Source organism: Seriola dumerili, unplaced genomic scaffold (assembly GCF_002260705.1).
Source record: "Seriola dumerili isolate Sdu_G_001 unplaced genomic scaffold, Sdu_1.0 BDQW01000079.1, whole genome shotgun sequence".
Lineage (NCBI taxonomy): Eukaryota > Metazoa > Chordata > Actinopteri > Carangiformes > Carangidae > Seriola > Seriola dumerili.
This window is the reverse complement of record NW_019174334.1, coordinates 711,783-732,222: the sequence shown is the minus strand read 5'-3', so window position 1 is coordinate 732,222 and position 20,440 is coordinate 711,783. Positions and strand designations below refer to the sequence as shown.

Genomic DNA, 20,440 nt, shown 5'->3' with positions numbered 1-20,440 from the left:
ACGGGAGCCTTCTCTGGGCGGGGGCCTGCCTGGCCCTCGCACGTCAAGTGTGGCCCCAGGGTCTCAGAGGACATGCCAAGTGCAACATGGGCTCCGGCCAACAGCGCTGAGCTGAGATGGGAGCAGCTGGGGCTGGAGCGCTGAGTACAGGTGCAGAGAGGAAGAGAGAGAGGGATAAGAAAAAAAGAGAGAGAGGGAGAGGGGGGGGGGGGGGGGGGGGGGGGGGGGGGGCTGAAGTGAAGAGAAAGAGGGACGGAAAGAAAGAGAGAAGAGAGAGAGGGACACGGAGGGAGGCCTGTGGGAGACCCTACTCCACAACGTGGGAAAGTAGTGGCTTACACACAAGCAAGTCAGCCAAGAACACAGGCGAGCACACGCACACACACCAGAATCATGCAGACAAAAAAGGCAGGAAAATCACGTCAGCGCGCTGTGGCCAGTACAAAAATCAACACATGCTGGCTGGATCTGCCTGTTCCATGTTATCAATTATTATTGTTGTTATTATTACTACTACAGAGAGGGAACTGGACCAGGACACCTGTAGGGTGGGTGTAGAGACTGCTGAAAGGAAAAGAAAATAATAATAATAATAAAAAAAAAAAAACCCACCCCTGTGTCTTTGTGATGATGTGAGTGTGTGTATGTGTGTCTGGTATGATGCAGGGATGAGTGACTGAGTGAGGGAGAGAAAACCCACCTGATGGCTCAACTCAATCAAATGATAACTCATCAGCATTAAGCAGTGAGTAATGAATTTGACTTTGAAGCCCTGCAGCTCTCTTTAATGTGGACTACGTTAGTTAAAGTTACCATTTCATCATAATCATTCAAAGACTCATGCACGAACACACACAGAGATAGACACAAATATGCAGACATTTTGAGGCCACACACAGTCCTACTGGGAAACTGGAGATATGGTATTGCAATTATCACTGTAAATGACAGAGTGACATTTCAGATGGAAACTATTTTCTCCTGTGGCATGGAAAACTATTTCCATTCTAAATGCCTGTGAAGAAAAAAAACTGCACGTGTCGCACTTGTTCCGAAACTGAGGTTTTCATAGTCTGAAGTGACATCAGGTCTATGATGTAAATGTTCTATTTATATAATGGCAAAAAACATAAATACCCCATAGCTTTGTACCTCACTTTTTTTTCTACTTAAGGATAGGTGTGACGCTTTGGGAAATCCTCTATCGTTTTCAGAGGTGACAGTGATGCACAGTTGAAGTCTGACAGAATATTTTAACAAAAATTGAATTATGGGTATTCTCAATCTGCTGTTGAACATGACACTGCAGGGAAAATGCAAGTCCAGTCCAGTAACTTAATGGTGAACACACCAGATGGAGAAGCTTTTAAGTTACAGATAAATAAATAAATAAAAACACAAGATGCAAGGAGTGATACAGTTCTATAGTTCTACTGGACAAAAAATAAAAAAATATATGGCCTGTAACTAAACACATGACACTGTCGACCAGTTGCAGATGGCAGTGTACAGGGAGCCATGAAAATTTCAACAGCTTTGACTGGCAAACCAGTGCAGACCGCAGCAATCAAAACTAAATGCAGCGCTTCCTTTTAGTCGTAAACCTGCCATTTTGCCCATGAGAACACATCAAACTCAGTTTTTTTTTTTAAAGAATATAATGCCACCCTTAATCATCCCAGGCAACTGTGGTTGTTGTTAGAAACCCCAGTGGAGGTCACCGATACTACCCATTAGTCATTAAATATTAAATAGGATACTCATTAAGCTATGCAGGACTGTTGATACTGGCAGGAGTTCATGTATTAAGGTGCCTACACACTGTGCAACAAGTTCACTGCCTGTCGCTCTGTGCAAAATGAGTCTAATAAATCCTGGGAAACAATCAGTGTCAGACTGCATATCAATTTTGAGACATGTCAGGTGGTGGGATGAATGCCTGGTGAATCGTAGTGCTGCTACGTAAACAGAAAGGAAAAAAAAAAAAAAACACGCAAGCAGTCACATGGCGTCAGTTGGCGTCATTCATCTGCACCCTAGTGATTTGATAATGAAGCACAACGATATTCTTTCATGTGTAGAGAGCTCTTTGTATGAGTGGGCTCTTGCAGTTGCAGTAGAGTCATGAATACTTTCTTGTCGATTTTTTGCTCAGTGACTCTGCCTTGGACTGGTGATGTGATAATTGACTTCAAAATTGGTCGTGAGATGCCCTTTTCTGTCAATGAAAAATTATTAAAAATGACTGACTGAATGACTACTTTGACAAAAACTCAAAAGAAGAGGAAGGAGAGAGTGGATCAGATAAGTGCAGAGTGAATTTGGGCTATGTATGTTTTTTTAGCAGTAGCATTATGAAGACTTGCCAGTGTTGTACTCTGGCATTAAAATTCTGAAACTGTTGCAGCCTGCGTTTGGTTGCCCTAAATCATTTCTGACGAAAACAGATTTCACCATCTTTCTCTCACAATTTCTCTCACAGAATTGCACAGTGTAAAGGGGCTTTTACAAATAAGTAAAATCTAATTCATAACATGTTTATATTCATTTTAGTGCAGCTCAGTTCATAGGCCATCCACTTTCAAGATGGTGGAGTCGTCTAAGAATTTCCATTGGATGAATCTGTCATTGTCTCCGCCAAGGACGTTATGTTTTCACTCGTATGTGTTTGTTTGTTTGATGATGAATGGGGCATGGGCAAGAGAAGAACCCATTAAATTTTGGGGCAGATCCAGATCATTTACTATGGATTTCAGTTCTTTTCTCTGAGATCTGCTGAATGTTGTTTGACATTGTCCTTTGCGGAGATCTACACTTTCTGAAGCCATCTAGTTAAATCTGTATACTTCCATTCTTTTCATGTGCACACATCAGTGAGAAACACTGATTAAACTGATAACCCATGACCCTAAAAGGCTTAATCAAGTCAGCAGGAAAGTCATTCATTTAGCTCGTTTTAATGGGAAAACAGTTTACTACATAAATATAATGGTGCATTCAACAGTACAGACCTGACCAAAAGTTGGTAAACACAAAACACCACTTTTTTTTTTTTTTACCACATGCTATTGGGAGTAGTTTTAAAAGTACTTTAAACATGTTTGTGGGCTGCTGTTGTATATAGGTTAGAAACATATGTATCCCACTACATAAAAGAGGCAGAAAGGAAAAAAGTAGGCTAAACAAACCCAGACAAATAATAAATAATGAGGGACTGTATCGGCCCACTTTTTCTTCCAGCATCACTGAACCTAACCACCAAGACATCTATTGGCCACACATGAAAACACAAATAGCTGTATGCATGAAATCACAATTACACATACACACAACTGACTCAGAGCCCTGTGCTGGGAGCAAAGGGTGACAAAGATTTGGAAGAAAAAAAAAAAGAAAAGCAGAAACTTGGACACACTTACTCCTCCACCAGCTGCACTTTCTTCCAATCTCCTGCCAGACCTTTACTTGTTTTCTCTCCCTCCCAACCTCCCATACTTCATTCCCTCTGTCCATCTTTGATTGCTTTCCTTCCCTGCTGCCTCACGCAATTGCTAGCGTAGAAAATACATAGTGGTGGGAGAAAACAATCCATTTAGTCAAGTAAACACAGTGCTCAAAACACCAACTGTCAAAGATGTTGGGGGGTGTATTCAACGTTTCTTGGACAATGTCTGCGGTTGACTCCACTAATCCACAAGGGAGAAGCCGATCCTATGTTATGGTAGAGCAGCGGTTTTCAAATGAAATTATTTCTTTGGCCGTTATCGTACAAACTAAATTTTTGTAGGCACTGTACATGATACAAAAAAAGAAAAGTTCAGATTGTTTCAATCCACAAATGTCTATTTTAGAGTCTTGTTGTCAAATGTGAAGAAGAATGTTTTTTTTTTAATTTTCTTTAGTTTTGTCTATTTGCATGATTCTTTTTTTTTTTAAAGATGTGTTGGACTCTCGGGGGCCGCTGTAGAATGTGGTTGAAAACATGATGATGATGGTGAAAAGACCATGACGAATTGTTTGTAAATTCTTTGATTAATTGTTTGACTATAACATCAGCAGAATGTTATTTTGTGCCTCTATATATATATATATATATACACACATATATATACATATACACACACACATACACACACACGAAATGTTAACAATGAGTAACGATTCATATACTATTAAAAAATATATGCTTTGAGTTAAACGTTTTTAAAAAGTAGTGTAAAACAGCGTTGGTCTCAAGATGGCATTATGGTTTTTAATGGTTTACAAAAGTGACAGAAAGTGTAAATAGGTTTAAAGTGATAATGAGAGCCTGTGTGAGTGAGACTTGAAGCAGTCTCAGAGAAGCCACAACCAGCGGTATTCAATCAGCAACTCTGACTCTGGAGAATTCAAATGGTTTATGTGAAGTCAAACCATCATTGTTGCAGCATTAGAATGTGAATCTTGGTGATGATGCTTTGTTACAAACATTTTGAATGTTCAAATGGATATTACCAACACAAATCAAATCAATAAAATGCAGTAAGTCTGTGAGTCAGTCGTATGTTGGCTCCTCGTCCATGGCTTTCAACCTGTCGAAATAGCGCTCATTCTACAGTTTAATATCTCTAAACCTCACATTCTAGGTTTTCATTTAAGTCTGTCATGGGAGCAATCTATTTACTCCCTCCTATCCCTTCAGTGCAATTTAATATACTGCTGTGTCTCTGTTCCTGCAGACAGCTGGTGTCTTATATGGACTACTCATATCACTGCCTTTACTAACAACAGCTATTTATCAGGAATGGCCAGCAGACACAGCGCATAAAACGGAGGTTTCATAACTTATTTTAATTAAATTGACCAATCTGACAGAGTTCATTGTTTTTACTGTTTGTTGTGGTTTCAGTTTTGAACAAGAGATTAAAGCTCTCTTTGTGCGAGCTCTGTAATCAGTGTGCTCTCTCAGTGCCCGCCTTCCATGCCTGGCTCACAAGAAGTCAAGCCACGTGTAAACCTGCCCAAGCCCTCCTGTCACACTTTATTGCAGAGTCACAGTGGTACATCAAGTGTTGTTTTCAAACATGACAGATTTACAGCACTGTAGCTGACAGGTAGCATGCTACAGAAAAAAAACCCCGAATGGGCTTAGTAGGTAAAAAAAAAAAAACAAAAAAAAAAAACACAGGCTTGAGTTTATTGCGCTGGTAATAAAAGCAACCACTTGAAAATAGTCTATTCTTTAATCATCTGACTGAAAACAGGCATTGCGTGAATAATTCTGACTTTTTAAGCACAGAGCGATATCAGTGGATAAAAACAAAACTTGCCAATGTGCGCAAAATAGTTACACCATGTGTGCATTTATGTGACATAGCAAAAAAAAAAAAAAAAGACTACGTCTTAACCCTGTTGCCCTTCTAGTGCCAACTGTTAAGACTTGGCTGGCTGTGAGGAATGGCTGGCTGGGGATCAGTCTAAAATCAGAGCCTGCTGTCCTCATTAAGAATATTACATAGTGACCTGCTGTTTTATGTTCACTGTCATTAAGAGGGAACAACTAATTGCTTCAAAAATACACTCCAAATGCTCCTGTGCCATTTTCTGAAGAGAAATAATACCAATTTGTTATGGCCAAACTGTTCGGACTTGGTTTCTATGCAAGCCATTCTGCATACAAATCATTTTCTCTTACAAACAGCTCCAGGGCAACACGCAATCTATTTTACTGACTGAAAAATTATTTGTCTTAATTGGCTGTTATCCTTAGACTAGCTGCTTGCATTCAGTCCCACTGGAAATGAATGCAGCAACATCAATGAGCATTCCAGATAGAGTGTGTATCAGCGATGAATGGAAATCTGAACATTTTTACACTATAGTGTTTGATCATCCTCTAAAAACAGCATGAATAGGTAAAGTAAATAAATATAACTAATTACAAATCATATAATTGGTTTATTTATCAAAGAAAAGCCCATTCTAGCTCATTTGGTTCATTTCTCTTTACTCCTTTAGTTTGATTCATTTAGACAGGTGAGAACAATGCAGTTGCAGATGTGCTACACACAGACACAGACACACACACAGACACACACAGACACACACAGACACACACAGACACACACAGACACAAATGGGATCCCTATAATGTGTATTTTTGAGCTAAAGTGTGGTTTGCTTATGTTGATAAATCAACACAGGATCAATTACTGGATGTAAAACACAGATTCGTTGCTCATGAGCTGTCAACTGGTAGGACCACCAAAGAGCTGCAGCATCCCTTGACAGAATAAACTTTGTTTTGACACCAAAAAGTATTATAATGATGCAAGATGACAGGTTCTCTAACAGTAATAGGGCAGTGTGACCCCTCAAAGACATAGATGTGTAATCCATGTGTCTACTGCTTGTGTGATTCAGATTAAAGTAAACCAAATAAAAATTCCTGGTAGATTTTTGATATTTCTGTATTCCTCATCACTTCCTCCAGTGACAGATCCAACCACAGGAGTGATTAGTGATTGTAATGTGGACTGAGCCCAAAATGTGGTTTTAACTTTAGAATCCTTTTCCTCAGAAAAAAGGGAAGCTGTCCTGCTCATTGGAATTACAGGAACTGAGATGGGAAAAGAAGCCACATATAGACAGTTTGGACTATAAACGGCACTGGGAAGGAGTGTTTAACTACATCCTATAGTTACTTGTTCGTTTTCAAATCAAGATTTCACATTAAAAGCATAAAATTCAAAAACATTTCCCTTCTTAACTTCTCAGATTGTTTCATTTCAGTAATTCTTCAAGGCCCAATCATGTAAAATTATCCAGACTTCACAAAAGCAAATATTAGAAAAAAAATTCTAAAAAAGAACCTACATTGGATTTTTCTTTTTCTTTTTACACCATTAATCATCATAACCTATAATAGCATTGCTTATTCATTGAAGCATAATCTAATTTAACAATATATGATAATTTATCAGTCACAGTGGACAAATACTTTAACTCGATACTTTAAATATATTTTGTTAATACTTTTTGTATTTTTACTAAGCAAACTTTAAATGAATGTCCTTTACTTGTAATGGAGTATTAGTAGCTACTTTAACTTAAATAAAAGGATCTGAGTATCGCTTAGCAGTCAGTCAGAGATTTACTGATAGTGAGGGTGAATGCAATAAAATTGCTGCTCTTCTACAAAGTTAATGCACAACAACACTGGGATATAGGACAGCTCCGTGTCCTGACAAGTTGAAAACGCACACAAACAGTGAGTTCACATGATTTCATGTACATCATCCAGTGCTGATGTCTGTGAACCAAAGACACCTCTCAACAAGCAGTCAACCTTTTCCCTTGACAGCCATTTACTTCTCAGCAAAAGCACTGATAGAGTCAAATTTCCTGGGAAAAGATACAAGTAGGGTAAAGTGGTGTGTATTTGCACAAACATACGGATTTGAGTTCTTGTGAAGAAACGCACTTAGTCGTCTACCTCTCCCTGCCATATGAACTGAAGGGCAGCATTACGAAAGGTGTGTCTTCTTATGTATTCTGCTTCCTACATAGTGGTCTCAGGTTCGTTTTTACATTCAATACATCAAGGCAAAAGAGGAGAGGAGGACACACAGGGATACACAAACACAAAACTCCACTCCGAGGGGAGGAGATGAAAGGAGAGACCAGACTTCTATGTCATTGAGTCTGTTGAGTACAAATCATTCCAAGCATTTGTTTATGTTGGACTTGTATTCCACTCCTCCACCCCCAGTCTCCTCAATAAAACACTGCTTTATGAGTTTACACCCATTTGTACAATTAGGACAGATTATCCTTTGTTCTGGCATGTCGCCCATGGAGATTTACGTACTATCTGAGTGAATTCATCTGAATTACTGCTCTGCGCAGATATTTGGTGATTTTAAAAAAAAATGTGATGTAATAAAAACTTATTCCTCTGAAGTCTCTACCTAGTGGGCGTTGGCAGGCCCCTTTTGTTTTAGGGCAGCAGTGATGATGGGGTGGATAAGAGAAACCATATCTGTGGAACGCCTGAGTGGACGAAAGAGTACACAGTGTCCCGATTAGGCTACATGAGATTGTAAAGCCCAACAGACCAGTGAGCTATATAAAAAAGCATAAACTTAGGCGGGAGACAGTGAGGAAAAAAGAGGAAGAGGACCTCAGAGGACATCGGATACCTCCACATAGGAAGAGATGAGAGGATATGTTGAATATAGAAAAGTGCTCATGGGCAGATTTGCCTTTTTTCAGTGAGCCAGGTTGGCTCAATTAGAGATGTACATGACAAAGTACACTTCTGTGTGTGTGTGTGTGTGTGTGTGTGTGTGTGTGTGTGTGTGTGTGTGTGTGTGTGTGCTCCTCCTCTGTATGTCTATGCCACAGTTTTGCTATCTGATGTTATTCTGCAGCTTGCAGGCATGAGAAGGGTATTCATTTTTCAAGGATGACTATCTTTCTATAGCAACAGCCTCTGTATATTTCTTACAAGAGCATATACAAACACATATACATGCGTACGCACACGCACACACACACACACACACACATGCTGTCACTGAGGCATATGTAAGCTTGTCATTGATTTTGCAAGGACACTGCCATGTAGCCATATGGCTAGTCAGGAATACAGCATTAATGCATTTTAACTCTTCATTTATTTTTGGAGTTTTTTTGAAAAGGAGCATTTTGGTTTCCACCTGTTGTCACAGAAAATGCATTTTGACCTGATTCTGAACTAATTTTGTTGCTTGGAGTCAGTGTCAGTTTCATTGATGCTGTTTTTCAAATAGCCTCTCACCAATGTGCGTGTAATTACACCTGATTGTCACAGATAGATTTCATGTAAGCATGCATCCATTTACATTTACTCATTTGGCAGACACTTTTATCCAAAGCGACTTACAAGTGAGGGACAACACCTAAGCCTCAGTGCAGTAGGAGACCTTGATGTAAGTACTTAGTATTACATCTATTCAATAAGTGCAAGGAGAGTCCAAGAGTCATTGGGTTTCCTGCTGCAAAAAAACATTGCAGATGTAGCCGTTCATAATATGCTCCTGGTAAAGAGCATATCAAGAAACACGGGGAGAAAACAAAAATAAGCTGCAAATCAAGCAGCAATGAGACAATTAATGGTCAACAACAGAGTTTTTAACAAGGAAAATCTGAATTTTAGTAATTTTATGATCAGATTTTGTTCATTTTTATTATTTAAAACACTACTCCTAATAAGTGATTGATTTCCATATCTCTTTCTTTTAAACCTGCATTAAATGTCATTTTGGCCAATCAGGGGCAGGGCAGCATACTGTAAACACAACACTGGCATATACAGTAATCACCTTATTAAAAAAACCTGTTGGTGAGAGTAAGTTCAACATTCACTCTACTTTTAACTTTGGTTTGGTCTCCACCGGCTCCTGAGGGAAATATCTGTCTCTTGAGCTGCTAAATGCTAATGCATTACATTCATGAGCTAGCTGCTATGCTTGTCTGTTTGCTGTTTGATGCTGTGCAGGTCGGATACAGCAGATTTTTCTCAGATGAGCTGTAAAATGAAAGAGGTACTCCGTAGAGCTGAACTGCAAAGTCTTGTGATAATTCCGCGATGGTTTGTCATTACGAACCACACCTTACACATAACTTGTATTTTTCCCCACTGTAAATATAAAATATGTTGATGCAGCTTTAAAAATAAAAAAACAAAAGTAGGATCCCTGTTTATGATCCAACTCCAGACTGGACCTTATAACAACATTTCTGTAGATACTGAATCCATTGCAGCACAGGTGACTCTGTCTCCCTCTTACTTTCCTACAAAGAAAGCAGTAACGGCCAGCTCAGTATCTGAACGTCATCACAGGAGGAAATGTCACAGAGCAAAGCACCCCCAGTCATTCAGCCCACTGTTCTTCCAGCTGACAAAATGTTACTGTCATAACCAAATGAGGGCTGGGAGAAAGTGGGCGGCTTCTGCTCTGCTTTGCTCTAGCAGGGCAAGTCCTATCCAAATTCCAACTCTGACAGAATCCAGGATACAGGCGCCCCCGCTCCCCTGGGATTAGAGCAGCAGGAGGAAAACTGGGAGTGCCATGGATGTCTACACTGGAGGAGCCCAGTATGACTCACTGGAATCAGGTGCTCCAATGATAACACAGGAATCGGGGATTGTCCATGAAGCAAACATTGATGTAACCACATTTCTTGATAACACAAATATTTTCCTGATTCAATGACTATATTTCCGAATCATTTGGGCTGGATTTCCATATAATGTTACATAGCATCTCAGTAACTAATTGAATCAGCTGAGAGACACGCATCACTCTAAGTATGTTCGGTATTTGAGAATGAACAATGGTATAATTATGCCTGCATTATAACAGAGATGAATTAATGATTTAAATGTAGACTTAGGTGGAAAAGAATTATGCACAGGCCCTTCGCCATAAATAAGATTCATTAAGACGCTGATAAATGCACATTTCATATTATCGCCATATTTTCTCATCAGGGCACTTTCTGAATGAATCAATACTGGTCTAGGTGGTGATTAGAGCGCTGATGGATCAGAGCCAGGCTGCCCTCTTAATGGTAAGATTTTCCATCAACATGACTCCGGATCACTCTTATTCATCATAATAGGTAAGGACATGGGCATATGGAAACCTTCGTTTCCCTGCAGCATCATTAAGGTGACTGATTGTGGATATGGCCTGTCACTCCACCACACAGTCAGTCATCTGATGAAGAGAATTCATATTCAGAAGGTCTCACTTTCATTAATACAGGGCTCGACTACATTGAAAGAAAGAGACCCCATGAAAACATAAGTGACCTTGGGATAATATATGCTCTTATGTCTTTTCAGTGTGTCAGGGACACATACACACACACACACACACACACACCCCCCCACCAACTCCCTGTCTTGCGCGCTTACAAAGTGGCATAAGAAAACAAAACAGAGCATGAGGAATAGATACTGCCTGTCTCTTAGAAACTCATCACTGTGACATATGACATTGACAGACATGCTGGAAAACAGATTTTCTCCTCTGCCCCATAGACATTTGTCTTTCACCCCGTGTTTGTTCCTGCATGGATCAAATAGTGGAAGATGTGAGCCAGATGCTAGACTGTCTGCTGACTAGACTCAGTTACCTAACACTGCAACTGAATCACGGATCGTTTTCTGGCAACGTATCCACATTTTAAAATTAAATCCCACACATTTGGCATCTGAATACCTTACCAAAGGAATTTAAGGAGCCAAAGTTTATGTAAAAAGCAAAACAAACATATATGCTTCTCTGTTATGTTTCTGTGTTTAATAGTGATAACTTTGCATTCCAGTTTTGTAGATTACACAGCAGAGGACCATATGTTTTTTTTTTTTTTAAAAACTATACAAATTTACCACATTCCTAACTTAGATGTTACAAAATGGGTGCTCCATCACCTTACAAAAGCAGTGCTATGGGATTTTTAAAATGAGGGAACACTGCCATCTGCAGGGAGTTCCACTGACTGAATGATTTGATGTATATCAAACTAACAGAGATAAATGCATGTTTTATCAAATTTGTCACCTTCTCAGGGACAGTGTGCTCTCTAGAGCCACATAACTCAACTTCTGTAAACTGTGTGCACAACCTATGTCACACTGCCTCTATATTTAATATAGTATCATAATATTTAGAACACTAATAACACAGCTGTCATTTCTGTAAAATGTTCACAAAGGACAAGCCTGTGGGATAAGCCAAGTGGAAGTATATACAAAACAGACAAAATATTTATGCCTTGCCCAAAAAGCATAAGAAAGAGATGCATCATTGGCTCTTTCTCAGAGTAATTTACATTTCTTCTTCCCTCCTTGGTTGGTAATTGTCATGCTGTTGTCTATGCAAGCCTAAATATGGCATCCTGTCTTCCTCCCTGTGAGTACCACAGTGTACCTGGATTTAGTGGCAGACAACCTTACACATCAACAGACTCTAAATAACATTGCTTCACTAAGGAGGAGGGGATCATTAATTGCACCTCTGTGGCGTTTTTATGAACTTTTGGAAATAGCTAGATGGTTCCAGTAAAGAAAAAAAAAAAGAAAAAAAAGAAAGAAAAAAAAGTTGAAAAGAAAGTTGACAGAGACTGAGTGCAATGGGACCCCATGAGGGCACCACGTTCATCAGTTTAGAGAACATATGGAGTGGAGGACCACGTCTGACACACATCTGAGCCGGTGGGATTAAAGAAACAATGCTGTTTCAGTCAAGTTGGGTAAATCTCAAAGCTCATCTTTTTTTAAGACGGCATTTCAAGAACCCAAAACAAAACTTGTCCAGAGTGGGTAAATTCAAAAAATGCTGGACTTTCTTTTTAATGTGGGTGAGGAAAACAAAGCTGTTACAAAACTGTCAGATTTGCTTGTATGTGCTATGTGGCAGAAATGTTACCAAGACAATTTACTTTCCCCTCCAAAGCATAAAGCGTTTCTGCAGGGCTCTGCATGATGGGAAAGTGGTCTTTTTTTGTCAACTAAAGTCTGCATCATCTGTGCACAGCCCAAAATTTATGACCAAATGGACAGAAACTACATGCGAGCAAACACGTGAACACAACCATGTACGCAATCACCCACTGTTGTATAAACAGACCCTTGTGTCTGTTGTCAGATTATATCTGTGCAATCATTTTTGATTCCATAATTCTCAGTGATTAATTGGTCATATATATAAAATATATACATAATACAGGTGTTGTTATTACCTATTTGTGTATCATGACTTTGTAGCAGCACTAACAAATGATGCTGTAATGCAGAAATGTTTTGTTTGTCTACTGAAAAGTTGAGGAATTAGCTTTTTAGTGTGGACAGATGTGTTTACAAAAATAACTTTAAAATGGAAACAGTTTAGGCAGCTGAGTAAATTCAGTTTAGTGTGCTCACCTTTGGTTGAACATCCCTCTAAAGTTGTAGTTGGCTCTATAATTGGGCATGGGCTTAGGATCCAAAGGCCTGTATATAGCTGGCTCTCCTCTCTTCATGGCCAGACCATTCAGCTCCACTGTGGGTGTTATACTGCCTGTGTGAGCAAGCATGAGAAAGAATACATTAGATATGGTAGATTAAAACCAGGGCATCTAAAATAAACACTAAGCACCCACAGTTGTCAAAATAATATAGAGGACATTACAATCTAACATAAAAAAAAACTGTTTATATCAGGTGCACAAAGTGACTTCAAAAGTTGCTGTATTCTGCTTAAAAACTGTAAAACTTGCATGCACTGCTAATCTCACAGCTCCACACTGATGTTGCATAACCAATCACAGAGCTTTCTTAATCCCATTAAGAACTAGCTATGATGTCTTTCACTACCACAACGCCACAGAGGGCAGGGGAGATAAGACAAGGCTAGTGGTATTAATTTAGCCAGTGACAAAACACAAGCCCGCACTCATGCTTTAGTAAGAGGGTCTGTACTGGTTGTGTTCTGAACAAGGACTATTTAAATATATCCAGAGAGGTTTGAGAGCTTTGCCTGGAGGTCAACCTCCTCAGAGTGAGAATCTAAGAAAACACTGAAACTTTCCATTATTTATAGAGACAGAAAGGCATTGCAAGTACCATCATGACACAAATGCTTTGGTGTGTTTCTTCCCCTCAGCACTTCAACTTCAGGATCATACCTGCCCCTGAAAAATAGTGACGTCTTTGCTGTGTGAAGTCACTTTTGAGTTCTCCCCATCTCCCTCTACTAGGATACACAGTATTTCGATTTCAACACCCAGCAGACCCAGCAGAGGGCTCTAATGCAGCAATTTGTTGTTGGGTTAGAGCCCTCTGCTGGGTCATTTTGGATAGCCCCAATCTTTTGTATTAAAGCGGTGCCAGTTACTCATTCAAAGTCTAACTAAATGAACTTTAGCTCATTTAGCTCACAAGTCTAGCTGTGAGTCCTGTGGACAGATATACAGGGAAACAAGTATACAAGTGACAAACTGATTTAATGAGCCACAACAATATGAAACTGCTATATTGTGATGTTGTCTCTAGTTCTTCGCTCATACCCCTCTGTATAAGCTACTTTGTTACAGAGTTGCATTATACAACAAGGAGAATCGAGCATTGCAGCTACATTAAAAATATTGTGTTCTATGATGGATTGTTAAAAAATTTGAGGACTGTGTTTTGATGTCATTTTAGGCCTTTTTCACAGCAGGGAAAGAATGGGTATTACTAATAACGTGAATGATGACTCAGTTATATTCAACTGTCTCTGTAAGCCATGACAATGTGACTTTGAACTACAACTAAATAGAATTCAGCCATCATTTATTTTATTATTTGAACCATTTCCTAGTTGTAATGCTCAAGACGAACATATCAAGCGAGGAAAATAAAGGTAATCATTCACAAACACTTTCACAGTAAAAAAAACAGATTATGCTGTGGTTGCAATACCTGGGTTGCTGTTGACGTCCACTTTAGGGGAGCGGGGCGCTGGCCTGGGAAGGACACTCTCGGCCAGTGCTTTGGCGGCTGTGGAGTGCTGGGCCTTTTTAATGCTGGTGCCCTCCGCCTCCCACACCTGCTCCCCAAGAGTCAGCTGCACTGTGAAGATCTGGAACAGTGACACCCAGAGGGAAACACATTACCCCAGCAGACACAACATTTTCACTGACATCCCTCTGGAGCCCATGTGGCAGGAGCTGGATGTATTCTGCATGATCAATATTCATTCACGAAAAAGTAATCTGAAACACATACTCCATGACATACTTGACACTTGTGACATTCACCTTGCGAGGCAGCTGGATTACTCGTAAGCGAGAATCCATCTTGCCAGGGTCCAAGCTATTCGTTTGTGGTCGAACCACAGTGGTTAAGACCAATCAGCGTCTTATAAAGGAGGAGCTATAAGCTATCGGCGTATCTTAGGTGTGATGACAACGACAAGCCAACAATGGTGGTTCCTAAAAAGGTTAGCCTAGATGTTGCTATAGCATCAGTTATGTTAGAATTGGAGAGTATTTCTTCATTGGAAGAAGAACAAAGAATGGCACAGACAGCTTTACTCCATTGAAAAGGCTTCAGCAAGAGTTGAGTTGAGTTCCCAGCTGGCTTCGCTCATATTGAAAAAATTGATATGGCATCTGATTGGTTGAAGTTAGCCCTTGATAGATGGTGAACAGTTTCCAATTAACCTTCCCAATGGTTCTGTGTGTCAAACCATCTGGTACGTCAGGTTAGCATGACATTGTATAAAATAAAATAAAATAAAATAAAAGGTTTTGAAAATGTCCACTGCTGTTTACTGATTATCATTTCATATCTACAACTGAATGTTCTTCAGGCCTTTAAAAGGAAGTTCTTCAGTTTTAAGAGTTTTTCTTTCTTTCTTTTTTTTTTACTATTACTATGAGGTTACAACTACTCACCTTGGCATGTGCAGGGCCTCTCTCATTGAGGAGCTTGTACTGTGGTTGGATCCTATTGAAACGGGCTAACTCATTCACCAAACACATTGGAGTTTTCTCTTTAGGGTTTGCCATGTTCTCCTGGGGCGGGCCTAAAAGAGAGCACAGCAGAATAAATGATTTACTCACCAACATCGTTATAGCACCAGAGATATGCATGAATAATTATTGAGTATTGATATAGGAAATTCTATAATATGACTGACTGACTGGCATGGGATATTCATATGTAGTAGCAAGCATCTTGTGCAGTAATTATATGTCAGAAATGCTGTTTAACACAAATGTTGCATGTAATCATCATGTCTTATGCACAACAAAAAATCTGTTAACTAACCACATAATAAGCAAATAAACCAAGAGGCATGAGCACAAGATATTTACCCCCTTTAGCAGATGTGCAGGGGCTCAGGTGTGTTTAGATTTGTCTGAAATTACATGATCTTACGGGCTAGTGATTGGCATTTAAGATTACAGCTTACAGCGAGTGCAGTCAATTGGCAAGAATCATTATCAGTAATTTAATTACCAACTTAACAGGTTCACAGTATTATGTGCCAAGGACTGGAATAAGAGCAGTGTTTGGTTCAGAATTGATTAGAAAATTCTGCATTCAGTTTAAGCAGTCTGATCAATACCCTGAGGTAAAATGTAATCTTGAGGTAGGTTGTCTCCTGCATTTGAAGCTGGTCAGGAGCTCATGGGACAAGGTTTTCAAACTGTCCCACGCATTTCTGATTATGTACTTCCTTTATGGCTTGAATCAATATCAGAATAACCTTGTCACACGATTAATATTGTAATATATGACGTGTCGCTGTGAAATTTTGGCAAAATAATTGAACAATGTCGGCAATACTGAAACATTTCATCTCTCTTATATTGTCTATGGCAATTCAAAATAAAAGATTCTGATGAAAAGTAAGTAGTCCATAATTTGTTCTTCTTCTTCAATCGTCAGTCTACCTGGCGGTGTGGCAGACACAGGGGCGTCCCCATATCCGACTGCAGGAGCAGGGCAGGCGGGTGTGGGGGCCGGGCCTGTGCCGTTGACGGAGGGCTGCAGACCCAGGGATCCTGGGCTGGCCATGGCCGTTGGGGGAACTCCGGGGGAGAGGCCAGGACCAGCCAGGGGTGCTGAGGTCTGTACTTTCACTTGAGCCATGCTCTATTCCTGAAACCAGACAACAATTAACAACTTAAAAGTTTGTTTGAAACACGCTAATCATTGCAGACTGTAATTAGTATGGCATTCAGTAAAGCATATACCTCTGCAAAGGCCAAACAATCCTACACATGTCTGTGTGATCCAGATTATCTTGATGTGCACCATATTGCACAAAGTCACAGATCTCAACACCATTAATGTCTACATCAAGAGCCATACAACATTTCCAGAGAAATTAATGAAGCTGTTGAAATGTTAAGGAAAAAGATTTTTTTTTTTTTTTAATTCCTAGTTCCCTCCCTTTAACCAGATCTGCACCAAAATTGAACGGGTTCGTCCCTGGCCCATGACCTATCCCTCCACCAAGTCTGGTACAAATCGGTTCAGTACTGTTTACATAATCCTGCTGACAAACAACCAAACAAACAGACATGGGTGAAAACGTAACCTCATTGGTGGAGCTAATAATGATACCACTTTACATAGGCCACTAGTGAGAAAATCTGAGCTATTTAATGAAAAAGATTAAATTTATAATAATTTAGGTTGCTAGTATACCTCAGACTGAACATCATTAGGCATTATGCATTTATCTACACAAACATGCACAGAAGCACACATTAAATCCACTCAATTTTTGGTTTGAGGTTTAAAGCTGTTCACTGTCATTTGACAAATTTCTGTGGGCAAAGCCTGGAGAACAGGCTTCAAACTGAGCAGCCCTAGGCCTATCTCACATTCTGATCCACTGGCAGCTAATACACCCAGACAATGAACCTTTATTTGAAGGAGCTTTGCTCATGTTACTGCTGCTAAGCTCCCCGGAAAAAGAAGGGAATCCTGTGATAGCAGCCTGAACAAGACAGTGGACATTCAATGACATTTTATTTGAGACTAAAGAGAGGTGTGTAGCCCTACATCGAGTAGACACAGGTTAATATGAACAGCAGAGGGCCCAACAAAACACATGTTAACTTTTTATCCATCCATACAGTATTTTGGCGAATGCAAATACACACAGGTCATGGCCTGTGGCTATGCAATATAAGTGATATGCTACAATGTGCTTTTCATTAATGAAATATGATGACTGAGTAAGTACTGAATCTTAATGTAAAAACTCAATTAAAAAGGTACAAACTGTATCACAACATCTTGCCAAAATGGCCCCACTGCTGTTTCACATTAATATGGGGCAGGCACTGAAGGGAAATGAGGAAAATTCATTTCATATCCCCACAGAGGTTAGAGCCAAGGGGTCAGACAGAGAACTGAACCCCTGGGGTGTGCAGTGTCTTGCACTAGGACACTTTATGAAACGGCAGCTTTGAACCTGGTCCCTTCAGGTGTTGGACAATATCATTAAACACCACATTACCCTGATATAAACTGATCAATACATTGAGTGCGCAAAAATCAATAAATTATTCTTCAGCTAATAGATGAAATGAAGACAGGTCTTAGATATCACATAGGTCAATTGATACACTTTTCGGACTAATGCTTTCATGGGCTTTCACACTGATATCACAATTACAGGTGTTGTTCCTGTGTTTACAGTTGAGGGCCATGGCTGCACTGATGTAAACAACAGAGCAGTGGCATGGCCATAAAACCACTGATATCGACTATATCCACAAATCAAAATGCAGTTTTTACTATGGCGCGTGACTGTAATTAATTGCATGCAGTCAAATTGTTTTCTGTTTATTTCTTCGGTGCATCTCGCGTGCCCCTGAGGTTCTCGGGGTCACTATCTGCCTTGCTTTTCTTTCACTCTTTCACAGTAACATGCACACATACCAATGCCAACAGCAACCTAAATGCACGGTTGTCTTAGACAGTAACTTGAATATGGAGGTTGTGTTACGTTAGGGCTGACTGACAAGAGCTACACGGCTGTCTGCAACCCCTGAACCTACACCACAGCTTCGACTGTGTCCAGCTTAGCAGGAAGCTAACGTTACCAACGAGACTACGGTATTTCCCGCAAATGTCAGTTCCTAAAAACACACCAACGGAATGGGCAAGCATGCATGCTGTCATGAATATGTCACTATGATTCCTCCTGATGGATACACACTAGCTAGCCACCTCCAGTTACGCTAGTTTAGCCGGTTAAAGCTCATCATGGCTGATCGGCCGAGCACCCCTCTTGCTGGCATCTCCCTACCGCCCCATCCTCCACGAAAGTCTGGGGAATTTCAGTCCACCGCAACATCATATATGGACTGGCGACAGCGTGACGAATAACCCAGACACTATCTGACAACACAGGGACAAATATTTTAGGGTAATTTTTACCTTTGTCCAGGGCCAGACCCCAGTTACACCTCCAACATTGGCAAACACTAAAGAGAACTGGATAGAAGAGGGAACAGACCACGTAATTTGTCTGGGTAAAAAAAAATGGAAACATGTCCCATTAGAGGCAAATGGCTTGACAATTTATTATTTCATGTTTAAAGTTTGTGTTTTCTTTATGTGATTAGTATTAAATATTGCAAATCGCTAACTTACCATGGTTAGAGTTTGGGGAGAATCTTGAATGAATCAGCCACCCCCGCGGCGACAGGAATGGTTCAGTCCTGGTGTGCTTCCTCAGAGCCTTCAGTGTAACTTTGATTCAGAACCAAAATGAATCTTTTCAAACTTGTTTTCTGCACACGGCATTTATGTTATTATGTCATTATTAACATATGAAAAATGTTATGTGATTCATTTCACACGCACAAATATAATTGAAACTTGACACATGCCCTGAATTTATAATTTAGAAAAAATTTGGATCACTTGGCCTATTTTCTCTCAGAGAGGCTTCTTCATTGGGTGAGCTTGATTATAAAGTTTATTAGCTTAAAGATGGATTGTTTTGGTCTGAGAAAGTGAACACATTAACCCCTACAAAGCGGTGCCTGCTGCTGCTGATAGAACTGAATGCCTCTGCTCAGTGCTCATGGGCACTTTGGCAGGACAGGTGTTCACTTTTGAGACACAGTCTTGGTTCTGTTTAGTGAACCACCATTGGTAGAGAAACCACATCCAGGCAGTGATATTACTGATGGATAAAAATAGCTAAAAGTAAGAATGGGAATTGTGGATCCTCCTCACAGGTAGCTCTGACAAGAGTATTATTATAGTGTGACCAATAGATGGTGCCACTAAACCACCTTTTCTTTAGTTATTGTGGTGAGCTTTATGTCACACAGGGACCAGTATGCTGTCCTTTACAAATAAGACAGTACTGTAGTGAAATACTGGCTTCATCCTCTGTCTATTACCTCTCCCACACATCCATGGTAACATAACAAGAATCCCTCCATTTTTTTTATACTGTACATACAAGAGCTTCAATTGAATGTACTGAACAAAACTGAATGTTCATAAAGAATACCGTCTTGGAGCTTTGCAAACAACATGTATATGGGGCACACAGTTGAGAAGAAAAATACAAGTAGTTTGGAGCCTATGTTGAATGCATCCATAGCTTTAGTGTAGCTGTACTCAAGTAAATGGCTCAAAACAATTTTTTGCCACATGTAATTTCACATGGTTGTTGGTGTGCATCAAATACTTAAAATGATAAGTTTTTATGTGTTGTAATGCAGATTGTTTCAAAGACTTTATCAATTGACCATTTTCTAAATACGTGACAGTTTCTGTTCAGTTCTCCTCATACATATTTGTGGATACTTTTGGCAAATGCAGTACGATTTGGTGAACAAGCACAACATCTGTGCCCTTCACTATTTACAGACAGATTTGATTGCGACTTGAAATATT

The 20,440-nt window shown here is 39.8% G+C and overlaps 1 protein-coding gene across 2 annotated transcripts in view; it reads right to left on the bottom strand.

Moving 5' to 3' along the window:
• Positions 1–19,029, bottom strand: part of stau2 (staufen double-stranded RNA binding protein 2) — a 102,420-nt gene extending 83,391 nt beyond the window's left edge. For both annotated transcript variants that reach the window (XM_022744236.1, XM_022744238.1), the window contains exons 1-5: positions 18,962–19,029; positions 16,456–16,663; positions 15,451–15,581; positions 14,474–14,633; positions 12,956–13,091 (exon numbers count right to left, since the gene is read on the bottom strand). In XM_022744236.1, coding sequence (XP_022599957.1) covers positions 12,956–13,091; positions 14,474–14,633; positions 15,451–15,581; positions 16,456–16,654 — 626 coding nt within the window. In that variant the 5' untranslated portion in view covers positions 16,655–16,663; positions 18,962–19,029. The remainder of the gene's footprint in view (positions 1–12,955; positions 13,092–14,473; positions 14,634–15,450; positions 15,582–16,455; positions 16,664–18,961) is intronic.
• Between the last annotated feature and the right edge of the window lie 1,411 nt (positions 19,030–20,440).